The sequence below is a fragment of the Leptosomus discolor genome, chromosome 5, assembly GCF_034619465.1.
Source record: "Leptosomus discolor isolate bLepDis1 chromosome 5, bLepDis1.hap2, whole genome shotgun sequence".
NCBI lineage: Eukaryota > Metazoa > Chordata > Aves > Leptosomiformes > Leptosomidae > Leptosomus > Leptosomus discolor.
In genome coordinates this window covers 40,835,814-40,854,011 of record NC_141395.1, presented here as the reverse complement: position 1 = coordinate 40,854,011, position 18,198 = coordinate 40,835,814, and the positions used below count along the sequence as shown (strand labels likewise).

The 18,198-nt window shown below is 42.6% G+C and overlaps 1 protein-coding gene across 2 annotated transcripts in view; it reads right to left on the bottom strand.

The window, feature by feature from the left end:
- The window catches only part of COL6A3 (collagen type VI alpha 3 chain), a 53,703-nt gene extending 35,748 nt beyond the window's left edge, over positions 1–17,955 (bottom strand). Inside the window, exons 1-6 of one of the 2 annotated variants that reach the window (XM_086465302.1) lie at positions 17,868–17,955; positions 16,315–16,932; positions 11,891–12,493; positions 7,243–7,845; positions 3,845–4,444; positions 1,946–2,512 (exon numbers count right to left, since the gene is read on the bottom strand). In XM_086465302.1, the coding sequence (XP_086321428.1) occupies positions 1,946–2,512; positions 3,845–4,444; positions 7,243–7,845; positions 11,891–12,493; positions 16,315–16,932; positions 17,868–17,955 (3,079 nt within the window). The remainder of the gene's footprint in view (positions 1–1,945; positions 2,513–3,844; positions 4,445–7,242; positions 7,846–11,890; positions 12,494–16,314; positions 16,933–17,867) is intronic. The other variant, XM_086465303.1, reaches the window with a different exon arrangement.
- Between the last annotated feature and the right edge of the window lie 243 nt (positions 17,956–18,198).

Genomic DNA, 18,198 nt, shown 5'->3' with positions numbered 1-18,198 from the left:
TACAAAGCTTTGGCTCAGCCAAGCAGAAAACTTCACTGCCTCCCAAACACAGCAGCTGATGAATGGCATCCCCAAAAGTGCTGTTGAGTTCTTTATAGCAGGGTCAAGTGGGACAAGCAGGAGCATGATCTGTCCCTCTGAAGAAAATATTAAATATCTGCTTATAAATGCTAAACATATAAAGAGTTAACAAGGGCAGTTAAAGTTTTAATGCAGATTTCAGATCAAGTTTATTGTTTAAGAGGAATGTCAGAAACTCAAGTGTGTTAATGCATAGAACTTAAATATTAATATAGCTTGTGTTGAGAAATACAGGTAGGAAGTGGGAGAAGACATTGCCTGGTGTATCCCAGTTTCATACATTTCATCTAAAGTTCAGAAGCAGGTAAAAACAGCCCTATCAAAAGTCTCTGGGTAGCAGATAAAGAAGAAAAAAATACAGGTTCTCTTATGAGGTGGCTCTCTTTTAGCCAAGAATACTAAGAAAAGTAGATGGATGCAGCTATTTGTGAGCAATTAATTAGCACCATTATTCACAGTACTTGGTGGTCAAAGGGATTCAAAATTATCTTGACAAGACAGAAATGGTTTGAAGAGGGAGGATGCAATTCAAGAGCACTAGCTGTGCTAATCTATTTCAAGGCAGAAGCTGCACAAATATGGGAAGGCCAATGACTCCACTCGGAAAAGATAGGGTAAGAGATGACCAGAGGACACCATTGTTATGCTCTGGTCATTTGGAGCAGGCTGACATTGGAGAGACAAGGGTGAAAAAGTAAAAAACCTACAAGACCTACAAGGAAAGAATGAATGAGCTGGGTACGCAACTAGTGACACAAGGACCAAGACAAGAAGCAAGCTTAAAGTAAATGAAAGGCTGTCACACGAAACACATGAATAAGCTGACATCTGTATCCTTCTTGAGTTGAAGGAGATGCAAAAAGCTTCAACTATGATCAGGAAGGCAGAAGTTTTACATTAAGGAGAAGTATCTACTGCTACAGATAAAAGCAATTGAACATATAGATTATGGAGATGGGGAAATCTCCTTCACTGAAGGGTTTGAAGAACAGATTAGGTCAATGTCAGCTGGTTCTGGACAAGAAGATCCTGTTGAGGATAAGAGTATGTAGCAGATGGCACCCTGAGATCCCTTCTGGCCCTATTTCTTTTTTATGTTTCTATGATTCTAAGTCCATTTGCCCAGGACTTCTATGGAGAGATGACGTGGAGGTTATTACACTTTTCCTTGTCCCCATTTGCTGTTGGGAGACAAGTTAATTCTCAAAATAGGGAAATACACAGCTGGACATGCATAATCTCCAGTACCGCAGTGTGAATTTTTAATTGTGGTCGTGTGATTCTTTTTACGATTTTTTTTTTAATTCTTCGGCTAATCCATACTCATCTACTGAGCTTGTAATGGTAACTGAGTCAAGAGCATTTAATTTATTGGTGCATAGGTACAAAATGTAGAAACTGCTGTCATATCCCATAAGAAATAATGGAGCAAGAGTGAATCCAGCACGCTGCAGAGCTCCTTACTCCCTATCGCTCCTCCAGAAAAGGGAGGATGGAAAGTGAAATTGAGATAAGCCTTTATTTGCTTCTTCTAGCCCTTGCCCATCATAGCACATAAATTTATGCAAGATCTCTGGGGCAATAAGTCTGTGTTATTTCAGGTTTGTACCATGTTTTACACATGGGTAACAGCACCTGCTGCAGCTCTTGCAGTAAACAAGAGGCTTTTTCCTTACTCATCTTGAAAATTAAATTTGGACCTTAATGCTTTGCTGTATCAGGGTCTGACCAGAGAAAAATTCAAGTACAATATCAGTTTCTACATAATCATTTTAATCACCAGACCAAATTGCCTCAGTTACCAAATCAAGGGGGGCATTAAGTGATTCTTTCAGCCTCTTGGAAACCCTGAGGGTCCCTGTACCTGTTGGCTGAAGCTGGATAGTTTTCAACAGGTTGACTAAGTTTGGCTGAAGCTCTGAAATCCGAGGGAGGGAGTCGACATTCAGAATGAACTGCGGGGCGTAAACGATCCTTTCCAGCTCTACAGGGTCAGCATTTTTGGCTTTGATAGCAAAGGTCACAACTCCAGCTTGCTTCAGAGCATCTGATGGTTGCTCCACATCATCAGTTGATCTCCCAGCAGCAAGGAGGACCAAAAACTGAGGAACCCCTTCTTCAAACCTGCTTCCAGCTTCCTTCACAAACAGCCTCCTTATAGCTTCATCTAGCGCTACTCCAATGTTCAGTTGCTTCCCAGTTTTTATCTTCATCCTTTTCACTTTAAGAAGCATGTCTTGCTTAGATGGGAGTTCGGCAAAGTCAAATTCAACTTGGATGGTGTCACTGAATTGAGCTACAGCTACTCGTGTGGCATCGGGACCCACATTCAGGTCAGAAATGACTTTGTGTACAAAGTCCCGGACGGCAGGAAAGCTACCCAAGAGGTTGGCTGAGCCATCAATCAGGAATAAAATATCTTTCTTGCTTTCTAGAATAAATTCACAAATGAAAAAAGGGGGGAAAAAAAGATATGAAGGCATTTTATTCTTAAATGTCACCCTAAAAACTTCTCTGCAAATTACCTGGGTTTCAATACACAAAGCATGTGATTTTCATTTACCAAAGTATTCAAAGGAATAAACAGTACATTTGACTTATTTATTTGACAAATAGGGGAAAGGAAGGACACCTCTATCCTAAGACTCAATAAATTTAGACATCAGATAGCCATGTCATATATTGTGTCACATCATATCAGTCACATCATAAATTGGCTGTTTCAGATTAGGCCAGTGATGTTTATGGTCTAGCAGTATGCCAACAATACAGGCATGAAGTACAACAGCAGTGGAGGGTTGGGGTTTTTTTCCTATTTAAAGGCTCAGTAGATAACAAATAGACATTGGTTCATACATACACACACACAAAAAGCATTTTCTGTATGCTCTTAAAGTACTTCTCCCACATAGTGCATCATAAGGACTATCTAAATCCATAGGCGATTTACGACTTTGGGAAGAGAAAAAGCCTTTTACCTGTTTCCATTGGACGCCCTTTTAATCTCATTGAATATCCAAGGCAAAACCAAGGATCTCATATCTGTGTGTCTTAATATCTTTCATATTAATCTTAATGGTCTCTTTTCTGTGCTAAACAATCCTGGTTGTTCTTATGTCTTCACATGCACATAGCCGCAATAAGGGAATTAGTTAAATATAAACATCAAATAAATATAAATAAACAACAAATATCTGTTTAGAAAGGGTTAAACTTGCCAACGGCTTTTGGGTTTAATGTTGGAGGATAACTTTGAATATCTGGAGTCAAATTCAGCCTCTGTGAGAGCCTGATAGTAGCACTTTGACAAAGTGGCTCTGGGGGAGGATTTGGCCACCTGTACCTGGCTAGACCTCTGCTCCTCTGTGCTCTTTGGCATGATTTTAACCTTTCCACACCACTCCTTGTGGCCAAAAGTGCACGATCCCATTGCAGACAATGCATTTACAGATTGTGACATTATTAAGGCAACAGAAAGGGAACACCTGAACAAGTGACTGGTGGGCATAGACTCGCTTGGATCCTCCTTCGGTCCTAACCTGCCACAAGACTTAAAATTATGCTGCTTTTAAAGTGTGCTAGCAACGACCTGAACAAAATTAAGAGCTGCCAGTGTAAAGCCACGTACTGATGGTTAAGCATAGCCCTAACCGCTTTGGTGACTCAGGGACTTGGACAGATGTCAAGGTGTACATTGGGAACAAACACTCAAGAGAAACAAGATTAACTTAATGCAGTCAACATGAAGGAAGGTAGGTATTACCTGTTGGGGCGAGTGGAACCTCTTCCACACCTCCACTAACATATGTTGTTATAGGCTTATTTAACTCCTGGGGTAAAGCTGCCAGAGCACTGAAATCATCCACAAAATATACCATTCTTGGATTAAAGGCAATCTGTTCAAGTTCTGCCTTATCCGCATTCCTAACTCCAACAGCAAAAGTCAGCACTCCGGCCCGAGCTAATTCATTGGAAACTTGCAAGAAGGGATCAGCAGACCTCCCTGCCATCACCAGGACTAGGACCTGCGGCACTTGTTCATTTATTCTGCTCCCACCAGCTTCCGTGAAGTGATTTGAAAGCACAAAGTTCAGTGCAGAGCCAGTGTTCAGCACTGACCCCCCCTTAGGGCTCAGCTGCCCCATACGTTGAATTATGCCTGATTTGGTTTGGTACGAGTACAGAAAGAACTCGGTTTTAGGAGTGTCGCTAAATTGCACTAAGCCAACTCGGATTTTGTCACTGCCGACATCAAGGTAGTTAACTAGGGCATCAACAAAGGCACGCACAAAGGGGAAGTTGGCATTTCCAACGTTGAGTGATCCATCCAAAAGAAAGATGATATCCCTTTTGGTTACTTGAACTGCAGTAGAGCACAGAAAATAACATGAGACATCACAGAAAACAAAAATAGAGTATTTTTTCATGTGTGCATACAGCATATGCTGTACACGCATGTAAACCTTGTTAGGAGGAAGGTGGAGAGAAAAAGAGAAGAGAAAAAGTGTGAACAGCACAGAATTAACAAGGACCTTGCTGGAAATTACTAAATTGGTCAGGGGATGTTTCTGACCTGTATTGAAAAGTCTTTTAAATGTCAGGTTTATCAACAGGGCCCAATCTCTGTCACAGCAGATGTTTTCAACAGCTGCTAATGCCAGAGTTGCATGCTCTGGGCCAGATCCTTAGCCAGCAGCTTTATTGATTTCAGTGGAGCAGCACTGAATTATGACTACAAAATGACTTACTTATCTGCAAGTCACTATGTGTTTACTTGGGGTTTACCAACAAAGCTTTAGGGAATGTTTCTGCTTGCTGGCACCTAAAGTGTGCTTTGACACCCGGCACTATCACCCCCTTATTAAGCAATCCCCGGTTCCATGGGGATGCTCCCATGCATCCCTAGAGGTAGAGATCCATGTCCAGTGACTTCCATGGTCACGTTGCGCAGCCAGCAGCGGCTGGCCTGTGACACAGAGTTAGGCTACGCTTGCATGGGAAAACACTTCTGCCAAGTAAACAATTTTGGTGGTATTTTGAGTGGGTATTAAAAATAATTTTACTAATAAGCTTAGAAAAGCTGGTCCAGATAATGCTGCAACACCTGCCTTTTTGACATCTGCATTTGATGCAGAAAACTGCATTTTGATATCTGCAATTACAGACATCCATTTTGTGGGCTGTTGAAGGGGGAGAAATTTCCCACTTTTGGCAGTAATGAGCCAGCTCTCAGCTCCTTTTTTAAGGTTAAATCCTTCCTGGGTAGTCTCCCAGCATCTGAGTCCCAAGATACAGATTTGCAATGTCACCCCAAAGACACCACAGGATCATCTCCCTGTGCTTTTTACTCTAAACATGTCATGTCCAGATGACAGACCAAAATGCTGAAACTTTAAATGAGATCTCATAGAAGTGATGAGTGGGCTCATCCAATGCATGCTGCCCGGATGCCTTTGTCTAAATAAGTTATTTGAGAATATATTTATGCCCATTGCTAATCCTGCTCATTATCTTTCTGTTTAAAGTATTTACCTATGGGTATAATACCTACGGCTATATTAATCTGTTTTTCTAGCTTGTCTTGTCCCTGAAGCTTGCTGTCCTATATATAAAATATATAAATACTGAGATAATAAAACCAAAAGGGAGAAAAGGTCTCTTTGGAATACAGACATTGCTCTCAGATTCTACAGATTGTCTTGACTTTCTGTATTTTTAATTTTTCCCAGAAAAGTGCCATTCAAGGACCAGGGTGAGACAATATCTAGAAAGGTAACAGACTGCCTAGTGTGTCAAAATCCACTTATGTTATTAATCACAGCAATTATGTGGAGTAGGATGTGATTACTTGCTTATTGTGTATATGAACAGCTGTAAGCACAATAGAGCAAAAGGACTGGGAAAAAAAGAGAAGCTGCATGAATGAGCTTTAAAGAAAAAGGAAGTATAGAAACATTTTTAATTTACATTGAAAAAAAAATATCAGGTTTGGTATATAGCCATGCAAAACTGTATTAGCAGGAAACACATTCTGAGAAAAAGCTTATTAAATGTTAAGTACTGTGATATTCATCTTAATTAAGGACAAGTATTGGCAAACTGATTTTAAAATGTCTGCTCTTCATGTAAATCAGTCATAGGCTTTAATTCTTTAAGGACCCTTTCCAAAAACTCAGTTTCTTTTGCACTGCAGTCTAGAATTTTGAATTACTTGGAGAAACTAGAAAATATATGGACATGGTTCATAGGACTATTGACCTTAGTGGGAGCTGGAAGAAGTCCTGTTTTTCTAATGTTTATATTCCGTGAGACAGAAATGCAAGGTTCAAATATGATCTAGCACAACATTAATTCAACCTCAGGCATCTCTATCAGGAAGAAATCCTGAGAAATTTGGTATAAAATCTCTATGCAGCTAGAACACCTCTTGAAATGCAGGCGAAACTTCCTCAAAAGACATGACTCTAGTGACTGGATTACTTCCAAAGTCTACCGATGTCAATGGCAAAACCAAGTAAAAAGAATAGACTGGCTTCCCAGGGATTTGAATCATCTTCTAAACAGACTAAATTAAAATCAACAATGCAATAATGTCGTACTCCTCTTAGGGCTTTAGCTGAGTAAATGGTAAGAAAACTCTAAGTATGTTCTTAAAGGGTGAGTTTCAGTCCAACAGTGTCACGCTAGTTTTCTCTGAACATATCCATGAACAAACTTGCTTATTTTAGTTACACTCAGAAGAAACTTTTAACCTTTCTTGAGCAAATATCCACTACAGATGATTTTCAAACTGGGGAAGAGATTATTAAATTCACAGTGTGTCCTGTTCCTAGGTTACACAAACCCTAAGTGAGAGAAAAAGCCTCCACTGAACAATTTCTGTACCAAACTAGTAAAGCACATCTTCCATGTCCAGGCCTTTAAATGTTGGTGCCAAATATGGAATGGGACAAAAATCTCCAGAAAGGAATGACAAAGCTGTAACAACAACCACACTACCAAATCCACCGATCTGTTCATGCAAATCAGAGAGACAACATTTAGTTATGCTGAAACATGTGCTTGACCCTTTTTTCCCCATCTTATCTCTACCTGTCATAGAGTAAGAGTTAACAAACATATAAACCATATCTCCTTAATTAGAAAAAGGTAATTAATTACCTGATGGTGGTTCTTGGATAATCAGTCCTCCAGACAGTGTCCGGATAGGTGACAGCACTTCAGGAAGAATGGCTTGCATGAACTGAACACGGAAGTCGTCTGGGGTGAACACAAAATCTCTCTCATGGGCAATTTCTTGAAGTTCTGCCACATCGGCATTTCTTGACCCAACAGCAAGGATCACTATCCGGTTCCTTTTCATCTCTGCCGCAGCTTGGTCAACAGCATCCCTGGACTTACCACCAGTGATGAGCACCAGCATAGGGAGCACCCCTTCCTCCATCCTGCACCCAGCAGCACTAGTGAAGAAGTTGGCTCTCACAAAGTCCAGTGCTGAGCCAGTGTTGAGTGCTGTACCACCCATGAGCTTCATTCTCTTCACGTTAGCCATCACGTCCTTTCTGCTCTGGTGGGTGTTAAAATAAAACTCTGGCTTCACAGTGTCTGCGTACTGTGCCACTGCGACTTGGATCAGGTCGGGTCCAACCTCCAGCCTTTGGACAATTTTGGCAACAAAATCACGAATTGAGTTAAAGGGGCCAGACCCCAAAGCAGTTGAGCCATCTATCAGGAAGACTATATCCTTCTTGTTCACTTCAATAACTGCAAGTGACACATGAACATAATGTTAGTAGAAGCCTTTAAAACACTTTTAAAAGGGTCTCGCTTTCAAAACAGAATTTTTATGTTCTAGCAGAGGGCTAATAAGAAATCTGATTGAATGTTTCCCCTTTCTAAAACATGGAAGAATTGAAGAGTTTCAAGGATTGTATTGTTTATAAAATGTAATATTAAAATGCATATACATGTCAAAACAAGAAAGAAAGGCAAAGAGTCAGGAGAAATCTTGGCACCCAGCTGGCACGTGAGATAAAATAAGCAGGTGATGCTCCCTCTATCTGCAGTGGAGCATCTGAATCATGGCAGAGTGTGGTTTGGTCTCAGAAGGATTACGTTCCCAAGAGCAATGACACAAGAACAGTCTCCACTTATTCAACGTACCTGGACTTTGGGTCTTCACATCCTACATCTTATTCTTTATCTAATAAAAAATAGTTATGATTTTTCTTGGCGCAGCCAGCCCAGCCATGGAAGAGCTGAATTATATTCTGGTTGCCATCCCTTTAACAAAATGGGTCCCCTAGTTGTAAGCTCTGAAACTGTATTATTGACGATGGCATAGGACACAGAAAGAGCACAATTAGCTTTCCAGTTCCTTGGCTAAGTTTGAAGGAAGATAGTTAGGGAGGAAGAAAAAAATAAATGTTGTGCAGCATTGAAACCAAAGAACCATTATATTTAGTATAGCAAATGTACAGGAAGAAAACAGTAAATATTAACAAGACCAATACCATTATGATAAAAGCATGATACATGATCATCATGGGAGCTAATCTTAATACCATCTTTTAGACAACCCCACTCACATCACCACCTCCCTGATTTCATGCTATTGAAGTGAAAAAGGAAACCTGGTGTTGCTTCCAAGTTACGCTGGAGCATTATGAATTACTGCATTACGTTGGACTTGGGATGTACTTAGATCACCCACCTAAGGGCTCCTGAAATGGGGTCAATATTCAAGGTGGCAGGCCCATCGCCTCCCAAGCTCATTGCTATGCCCAGTGCACAACCTGGGGGAAGAGGAGATCCAGCATCGTCAGGATCTCACATCCCTCAGGGCAAGTGGTAGCAAACACTCTGTTGTCCTGCCTGGATGGAAAAGGACAGCCCCTCAGCCCATCAGGGCTCCCCTGCATGGAGGTTATTTACTTTGGATTTGAACAAAGAACAAAGCTTTGGCTGCAGGCCTTCTTGGCCAGACACCAGCTGGCCACAGAAAGCAGTGCTTCCAAAGGCTGATCTCTATCAGGTTTCTCATTACGGGTGAGTGCCACGAGATTGGGCTATCCCAAGGAGTGAATTAGAGCTGGAGATGACATCTGCGACTCAGCTGCCTCATCTGCCCTCGGACTCCAAGAGACCTGCTTCTGCCAGCAAGTGTGAGCCTTTGCCAAAGCCTCTTGCAGAGTCTTGCTGGAAATTGTTTGATTAAGGATCAATTGTCAAAATTTGAAGCTTAAAATAGCCCGCTGTGGTGCTGTCAGACACAAATTGATGAGAACCTGCACGAAGCGAATGTGGTGGTACAATCCCTGAGCTACAGCCTCAAATGGGCTGCTGGTGGCTTGCAGTTGACTGACCAGGCTGTTGAAACAGAGCTACTCACAAAGCAACAAGGATTCCTTTAAATGATCCCTTTCCCAGAGCCATGATTTCCAGCGTTCATCCCCCCAGCCAGGTTTTTTTCTTCATCAGTTACTCTAAGAAGGAGAGGGCTGAAAACAGGAAACTTCCCAAATGGATAACAAGGGCTGAAATCTCTGCTTTGTATCACCCAGGAGACATGTCCATAGCACTTCCTTAGCTTGTCAGCAGCTAGATACCCAAAAATGGAGACCCTGGAAACATTTGACTTTGTATAGAAGTTTGTGGAAAACATCAAAGGGGCTTTGCAAAGATGAGGGAGGCTGGGAAAGAACAGCTCCCTCTACTACTCGTTCCTCTTGCAGCTCTCAAATACTATAGTAAGCTTCCTTAGAGAAGAGGAATGCGAGAACCAAAACCCACAGAAAAAAAACCCCACAGTGCTAATTTCAATGGACACAATTAAAGAAGAAGCATTTAAGCAAGGCTGTACAGATCTCACAGGGTCTGATCCAGAGCCTGGTAAAGCTGATGGCAAGTCTCCCAGGAATTTCAAAGGATTTGGGATCACAGCATTATATCTTTGACTTTAAAAGTTGGAAATGTTGGAGCGTGTCAGCATTGAACCCAGGCCCGCATATTTCCCTCCTCATTGCCATCTTAGCTGTCTTTGGTGAAACACCTCGTCAAATTTAATCATCCAGGTTCCCCCAGTAGCTAAAGAAGAAGGAAGAAAGGAGGCAGAAAGGCACTTTGAGACATCCATTCATCCCAGGAGGACTAGTGTACAGATGGAGAGATGAAGTGAAGCAAGGTGACCAGTATTTCACAGGAACACTTAGCACCTTGATGGGTTTGGCATTCCTTTCGGGATGCAGTCCATCTCCCAGACCAGTGCTTTATGCTGCAGAACTTCCAAGGCACTGATGTGAATCAAGCAGACCAACAAAAATTCATTTCCATGGACACTAGGGAAAAGAAATTCCCTAAAATTCCTTTGAAAATACCGACTTCTCCATTTAGTACATCCATCTGTCTATCACACAGGCTGATGCTACTGTCGTACCTTCTACAAATGAGCTGGCATTTTAAGTGAAAAATACACAAGTGCACATGAAACCAAATGTACCAGCATTTTTAATCTTGCTATTACAACTGATAGAATTCAGAGGGGCAGAAAAAGAGATTTTCTATTGACTTGCATGGGTCCTGGCGTGCACATTTTAGCTAGACATGAAGACTTCAGCTTATTTAGCTAAATATGGTTCTCATGGGGTGCTACAAGCAAAAGTTCTTCATGTTCTTTCCTGGAATAATCAAGGCAAGGTCATGAAATGATCTTTTAGCGAAATTTCCCCCTTTGATTCGAGCAACAGGTTAGCAATCATGTTTGGACATAGATCAGTGAAGGCATCTGGAATGCAGTTTTGTATGTCAACATATATCATGAGTTGAACAGTATGTACAGAACTCCAGACTGCCACCTGGATCCCAAAAGAGTTGTTTGCATTAAGAGTCCTGGTAATTAAGTGCAGCAACTCCAGCCTGGCCCTTTCCAAAGGCCTCTGAAATATGACATATTGTGTCTTTCATAAAGCTTCTCTATCAGTAAATTTAACTTAGTCATAAAACCACAGGGTGAGAAACTCTTAATCACCTCCTTGCTCCAGACACTATTCTACTGCACCCAAGCTAATGCTAGTCCAGAAATAATGTCAATGGGGACTTAAGAGTGACAAAGTGACCTAAGTGGAATATTGACAGCTATGTTTTCATTTCCCATGGCCTCATGGAAAGCTGTAAACTTTCTCAGCTTACCAATTGAAGGGGAATACGTGTTATCAAGGTAGGGATTTCACTTCAGAAGAACTAAGGGCTGTTCTGCTTTTAAGTTCAACAACACAGGAATTTCACCCTTTTCCTAAGGATAGTGCACAGTTTCAATGTGGCACAGAATTTTACTGTTTTAGCAAGCCGATAAATTCAGCTCTTTGAAAGGGATCCGTTTAACATCCCTGTTAGCTTCCTCAGTTAAATTTCATTCTCATGATACTTTCAACTGACATATAATGTAAGCTTACATGGCATAAATGTTTTCAGAACAGACAGTGCAGCAGTATTTACCTCCAGGGTGCTTAGATACCCCAATAAGGATTATATGAGCTTTTTATCTCTGTGTCCTCCTCATGTCCTCTGTGCCATCCCAGTTATTGACCCAAAACCTCAGTTTTCAAAACATAACCCCCTGGGTAAATGAGTTTCTGCACATTAGCCGCAGGACTATTTGTCTTTCCCACTGTTTCTCCATAACCAGACCAGAAAGATGCATTGCAAAAATAAAAAATATTAGATTAAAATAATAAATATGTTTTTAAAGCGTGCAAAAGCTCATTCAGTAGTTGATTCATCGAAATGCAACAGTCTAGAAAGGCATACATACCTTCAGTCACAGTGGTTGGGGCCTCTAACAAAATGAGTCTTTGGGCCACTCCAACAATGTTGGGTAGTAATAATTCTTGAAGACCATCAAGGTTATGGATATCCAGGGCAGTAAATGCGAAGCTTCCACCAGTAGCAATCTGCTGCAGCTCTGCACTGTCAGCATTCAGGACCCCAACGCTAAATGAAAATATACTAGCTTGCTTCACCGCTAACAAGCCCTCTCGGATATCATCACTAGACTCTCCACCACTTATGAGCACTAAAATCTGAGGCACCGATTCCTCTATCCTGCTGCCTCCCGCCTGGGTGAAGAGGTTCTCCACCACAAACTCCAGTGCCGCACCGGTGTTCGCTTCCTCGCCACCGCGGAAACTAAGTGCCTTCACGGCATCCAGAACATCCGCTTTTGTGGAGTAGCTGTTCAAAGCGAACTCGGTTTTGGGTTGATCACTATACTGCACCACCCCAATGTGTATTTGCTGAGCTCCAACTCTGAGGTTTTCAATCAAATTTACAAGGAAATCACGTATGGCTTGAAAATTGACACTTCCGATGTTGTTTGATCCGTCAATAAGGAAAATAAGGTCAGCGGGCTCTTGAGCTTTAAAAAAAGAAACGCAAAAGGTGAAAGCATTAAAATGAGTGATTACATGCAGTTGTACAGTGTTCTGACATGTTTCTTGGAAAACCAGTAAGAAACACGAAAATGAGAAAACAAAACACATGTTCACTGAGGAGGTGATGTTTGCCTCTCAGTTCTGCATTCTGATTGAATATGAGCTCCCAGCCTCATCCCAATAGCATCCGCTACGCACCAAGAGATGGCTTGAGTGGACACAACCCAAGCTGGTGGCTGCAGTTACACAGATGTCAGCGTTATTTGCACATGAGGAGAAAACTTGGCAAAATACAGTTTTTGGAAATCTAGATCCTTTCCACCAGTGGCCAGTACTGCCCAAGTATTTTGACAGAGCCAAAGGAAAAAGGTGTATTTTGGTGGTAATTCACCTTGAAGATAAGAGGTGAGGACATGAATAGTTGTAAGAGGTTTTCTTCATTGCAGTCTCTTTTTTTTTTTTTTTTTTTTTGGAAGAAAATAGCCACCATTTACTGGGTGTGTGGAAAGTTTCAGACTCTCTGTTGCAATTCTGCTCTTTTGTGGTTAAAAAAAGCAGCTGAATACATTGGCTTCTCCCACCATGAAGGATTATTATTTGAAATGCATTTGTTAGAAACACTTGAAAATATTTTTGTTATTATTCTTGCACTGTAACTCTTTTACCAGCTGCCAGCATACACACTATGGTGTTTGTCCAGCAAGCTGACCCACACAATTTTCAACCCATGCCATGCAAAAATTGTCTTGCTTTAATTATTTTGCACAAAGATGCATTGATTATTGATAGAGGAGTCTGGTCTGTATTTTTCATACGGACTCTGGATATTCAATCAAGGAATGCAGAATCAGGTTAAAATAGGGTGATGAAATCAGTCATGACACAATTATCCAACTCTATTTGTTGTGAGCATACCCAGATGATCACAAGCATCTGCTGAGAATATACAAACACCAAACAAAACTTTTGTATGGCATGAACATGGTTGTTGAGAGGAGGCATTTTTGCTGTGAGACTTACCAAAGCAGACCCAAAATTCCCTGGGGTCTGCTCTTACTCCTTTTGCTCAGCTAATTTTATCATCAACATCACCAAGAGCTGTATGTATGCAAAAATGGGGGAAAGAAGACCCCAGAGCATGCTCAGATGTTTCCATGCTATTACTCTCCAATCTTGTTAAGAAATCAAATTTCAGATTATTTGAAAATGAGTGACAAGAAACATTCGGAAATCCCACTCAGCTCGCAACTTTGGAAAGCCAAAGGTGAAACCAGTAGCAAAAGTGGCATGTAGTTTAGCAAGGCCAGGGATAAACCTGCAGCCTTCGCTATTTACCATCAGTGTCAATCTTTTTTTGCCTATTTAGTAGGTTTTCTAGTAGTTGCTTTCATACATCACAATGCCACAAAGAGATTCAAATGATGCTACTGTTCTGGCAACAAAGGAGAAGGTCTCCAGGGCATCATTGATTCTCTGGGCTAACTCAATAGCCAGTGTTGGCTTGGAGAATATCAACACAGTTCAGAATTGCAAAGGGCTCCAGGATATATTTTTCCATCGAGTGGAAATTTAGGGATGCTTAGGGTTGTCTTTACTGTGCCATTTTCAATTGGGATGTACATGTTGTTCTTCATCATATAAAAGAAAGGGAGACCTCAAAGCAGTTGTACCCAGCACTGTTTAGATATTCTGGACATCTTTTTGAGGAACAAGATTTCAGACACCAGTGGGTGCCATCACAGCAGCACAGGTCACTCCCACAGGAAAGAAAATAGATATGAAACAGATGCGTTGGATAATTTGTCATCACTGTAAAAAAACCTGGTACTTCAGTGCATATTTATGGAACAAGCTGGTGCTCGAGAACAAATAAAAGCATGCTTGTTACACAACTAAGCAAGGAGGGGCAGATGAGACAGACAGCTAAGGTTTAACGAATACATCAGGGCAAGCTTGGGGCTGACTTTCATACTTTAGTCAGCTCTGGGGACTGCCACAGACCAACAACTTTGGTACACTATACTGGAAGTACTATGGGACTGGTGGTTTTTTACATTTCTGTTTCATATTAGGGCTCACTTCTAGCATAACATCCATGGCACTTTTATACATTTTAATGATACATGGAGTTATCAGCTGAATAAATGGCTTCTTAAACTCTTATGCAAACAGTTATTTGTACCATGCTTTGCACATTATTGTCATCCAATGTTTAGGATCTGTAACATCTTTTCCCATGTTTAATGATGCTCCATAGATTGCCCATGCAAGTCACACAGGGGCAAAATGACAATAGTAGGATTAGCTAAAATTTGTGTTATAAGGGGGGAAGGAAATGCTTGCAAAAAGTATCTTTGAGTAGAAACAAACTTGGAAATGCATTATATACATAAAGTAGGAATTTGCCTTTAAAGCTTGTAAACAGATGTCTGTGACTCCAGATGTTTCTGTACTATGGAGTTACCTGCTGGCATGCCCCAGAGGAAGACAGTCAGCTGCCAAAGACCAATTCCTCTGTTGATTTCAACAGGGAAGCACTGGGGCCCTTCATGGTGAAGGTGACTAACAGCTACTGCAGTGCTGTCAGTGGGTTGGGTATACATACATTGACATGATTTTCTTAGAACTGGCAAAATTTATGTCATCTTTCTGGGGCCTCTGCTTTTCTTCTCTGTGGCTTTCATGTGATCTGGATATTTACCCTGTCAAGCACTTTGCACAATAAAAACACACATGAGCACAGCCTTTTGGTGTTGCTCGGTGTCATGCAGTGATGGAGAGCACCCAGGGGGGCTGGCGTGAGGGTTAATCAGGCAAGACAACACAGGGAGATTAATGTTACGCTGCCTCATTACACTGCCGTTGCCTTACATCACCACACAAGTTATTGACCTTCAGATGGAGTCTCAGGAATAAAAAGAAAGGTTTGATCTCTGGGTCTTCTGTTTTGAAACACAACAAAGCTGCTCAGAAGGCCCTTTCCACACTGAAAATTCATAACCAGAGAAGGGATGGAGGAAGACTGTCTTATTTTTTTCCAGGCAAATTGGGCCCCCGGCTTGTGTTCAACACAGATTTGTCGAAGTCAACATGGTTTGCAGAGAAGTTTTGCTTACAGGAAGGGTCCAGTGCTCTGGCAGGTGGAAGCCATTGGCTTGTAAAGCAGGCATTTGAGTGGCATGCAAAACAGACTTTCCAACCACACACCTCCTCCAAGCGGATGAGGAGAGAGGATAAGGGCTGCCTCAGGGATGGGGTTTCAGCAGAGAAGTTCTCCACTGAACTGCTTTTGATGTCTTCAGCCAAGAATGTGACTTTCTGGAGTAGCGCATCACCTATCTCCCCCGCTACCTGCAAGAGGACATCCTGCATGGTGTCCCCGCAGCCAGCAGCGACCTTCTTGGTCTCCAGAGGGTTTTCGGTCAGGACCTCAAAGAGCCTCCATCACGGCTGATCTGTTCCTTCCCTATTTCCCTGCCTTGGGAGTGGATAGGATGGGGCAATTTAGTAATTCTTCAGAGCTCCCTGCATTTGCATTTCCATGCCATGGGAGCAAAAAGGTGGCCACAATGGGCCGTTGCCCATCCAAGGACTCCTGTGCTACCTCCTGGCAGCTCCGGCAGGGATGCCAGCTCAGTCTGCAGACGATGTCACGCTCAATACCTACAAACACGGGGCCACACACTTCAAACCTTTGTTTTTAAACCTCTGAACGTCCATCTCAGTCTTGTCCCTACAAAGGCTTTAAACAGAGCAATGCTAGCAGATACCATGCTGATGGGAGCCATCAGCAGTCAGCCATTACCTGTGATGTCTTTAACCAGTCCTTTGGCCCCAGCCTTTTCTGGAGTCATGGATGAATGGACACTTGCCACTAAATCTCCAACTATGCCATGGAGAGCAGTAAAATTCTCTAGGTTGAAAAGGTGCGTATCGAAGGGTTCGCTTGCTATTTCCTTTAACTCCCCTTCCACTGCATCCTGCACGCCGACTGCAAACATGTTTATATGGGCCGATTTAAGGACAGATGGTGGCAGAGCCACATCATACTGGGATCGTCCGTCCGTTAACACTATAATAACCTGGGGGACGCCTTCACTGGCTCTGCTTCCAGCAGCTTTAGTGAGATGGTTCTCGATTAGGTACTCTAATCCTTTTCCAGTCTTGGTGCCTCCCCCCATGTAAGGCATGTTGGCAATATGGGACAGGACGTCTCGGGTAGAGGGGTAGGTATTTAACTGGAACTCTGTGTGGGGGTTTCCGCTGAACTGGACCAAGGCAAAGTGAAAATCATTTCCTCCCACATCTAAAGCTTTTACAACATCATACAGAAACTCTCGAACCAGTTGGAAATGTTCCTTCCCAATGCTCCAAGAGGAATCCACTAGAAATATTATATCAGCCACAGCAACGGTTTTGACAGCTTTAAAAAAACAGATGGAAGTTTAGGATTTTCTATCGATCAACACAAGCACGCCTCCTTCTCCTCCTCCTCGCCCAAATTATCAACGGCCTCTTTCGCATGATGAAGTGAAGATTAGCTTCCCCTTATCTCCCACAGCAAAACAAGAAGCACAGGGGAAGAACTGGGAAGCCATCAGTGTCCTGACACCGCAGGTGTCGGGGGACAGGAGGGGACAGCAGGCGACCTACCCTTCCCAGGGAGGGGGAGGCAAGATGCTTTTCCCCTACAGACCCTCGCTGCACAGGCTTGCATGCCAGCCCTGAGCCAGACAAAGACACCTGCAGCTTCACATGTGAATTTGGACTTGCTCAGCTTCAAACCACCCATGGTACCCTGTGAGTTTTTTTGCTGTCTCAGGGCTTTTCTGGCTTTGTGGTGGTGCTCAAGGAAGAAAGAGCTGCTCAGTTTAAGCAGCCTAGGTGCTGGCATGAGTTTTTCATACTTTTCCTGCTGCTAACACCCCCTTGTGACACCAGTGATGGTCCCAAAGACACCAGTGTCTCCTCTTAAAAAAAACCCAAACAGCGTTTCTGCAGGTTGATGGCAGTGTCGGTCTCAGAATCTGCAAAATGTCCTCCTACACATGCAAGGAGGCCAAACCATCTCTGCCCAGGGAAAACTCACTCGGGACCACCCTGGGTGCACATCCCACACCCCCATCCCTCGCAGAGGATCTTCAAAGGCATGCCACTGGCCAGTGACATGCTTGGGAAGGCACCACGCCAAGGTTTGGGTCCAAAAGGGCCCTCAGCCAACAGGGAGCTGAGGAGCAGAAGATAAACCACAATGTACTGTCAACATGCACGTTAAAACCCAAATGTTGCGAATGTATCGGTGGGAGCTAGCAGCCCATTTGTACAGGGGCAAAGTTGGGTAAAGCAGTCCGGTCTTACCTGCTTGCTGCTGGGCATGAACCGAGCAAAAGCCTGAGAGCAGGAGGCAGAACATTGCGATAAAGGGCAAGTGTCGATGTTTCCTCATTTTGGTCTTTTATCTGAGCTTTCCTTTTATTTTCGTTATTTCAAAGCACCCAATGTGAGACCTAAGGGAGAAAAACAGGGAGTGAGAAACAGCATCAGTGCTGGCCAGGCACAGATGAGGCATGGGATAGAAAAGACAAACCATGGGGTTTTGTGGCACTCTGGCAGGAAAAAAATACTTTAATGATGGACAGAGTCTGTTTCACAGCAAGCATTTCTTTGGAAGAGGAATCATCACTCGCAT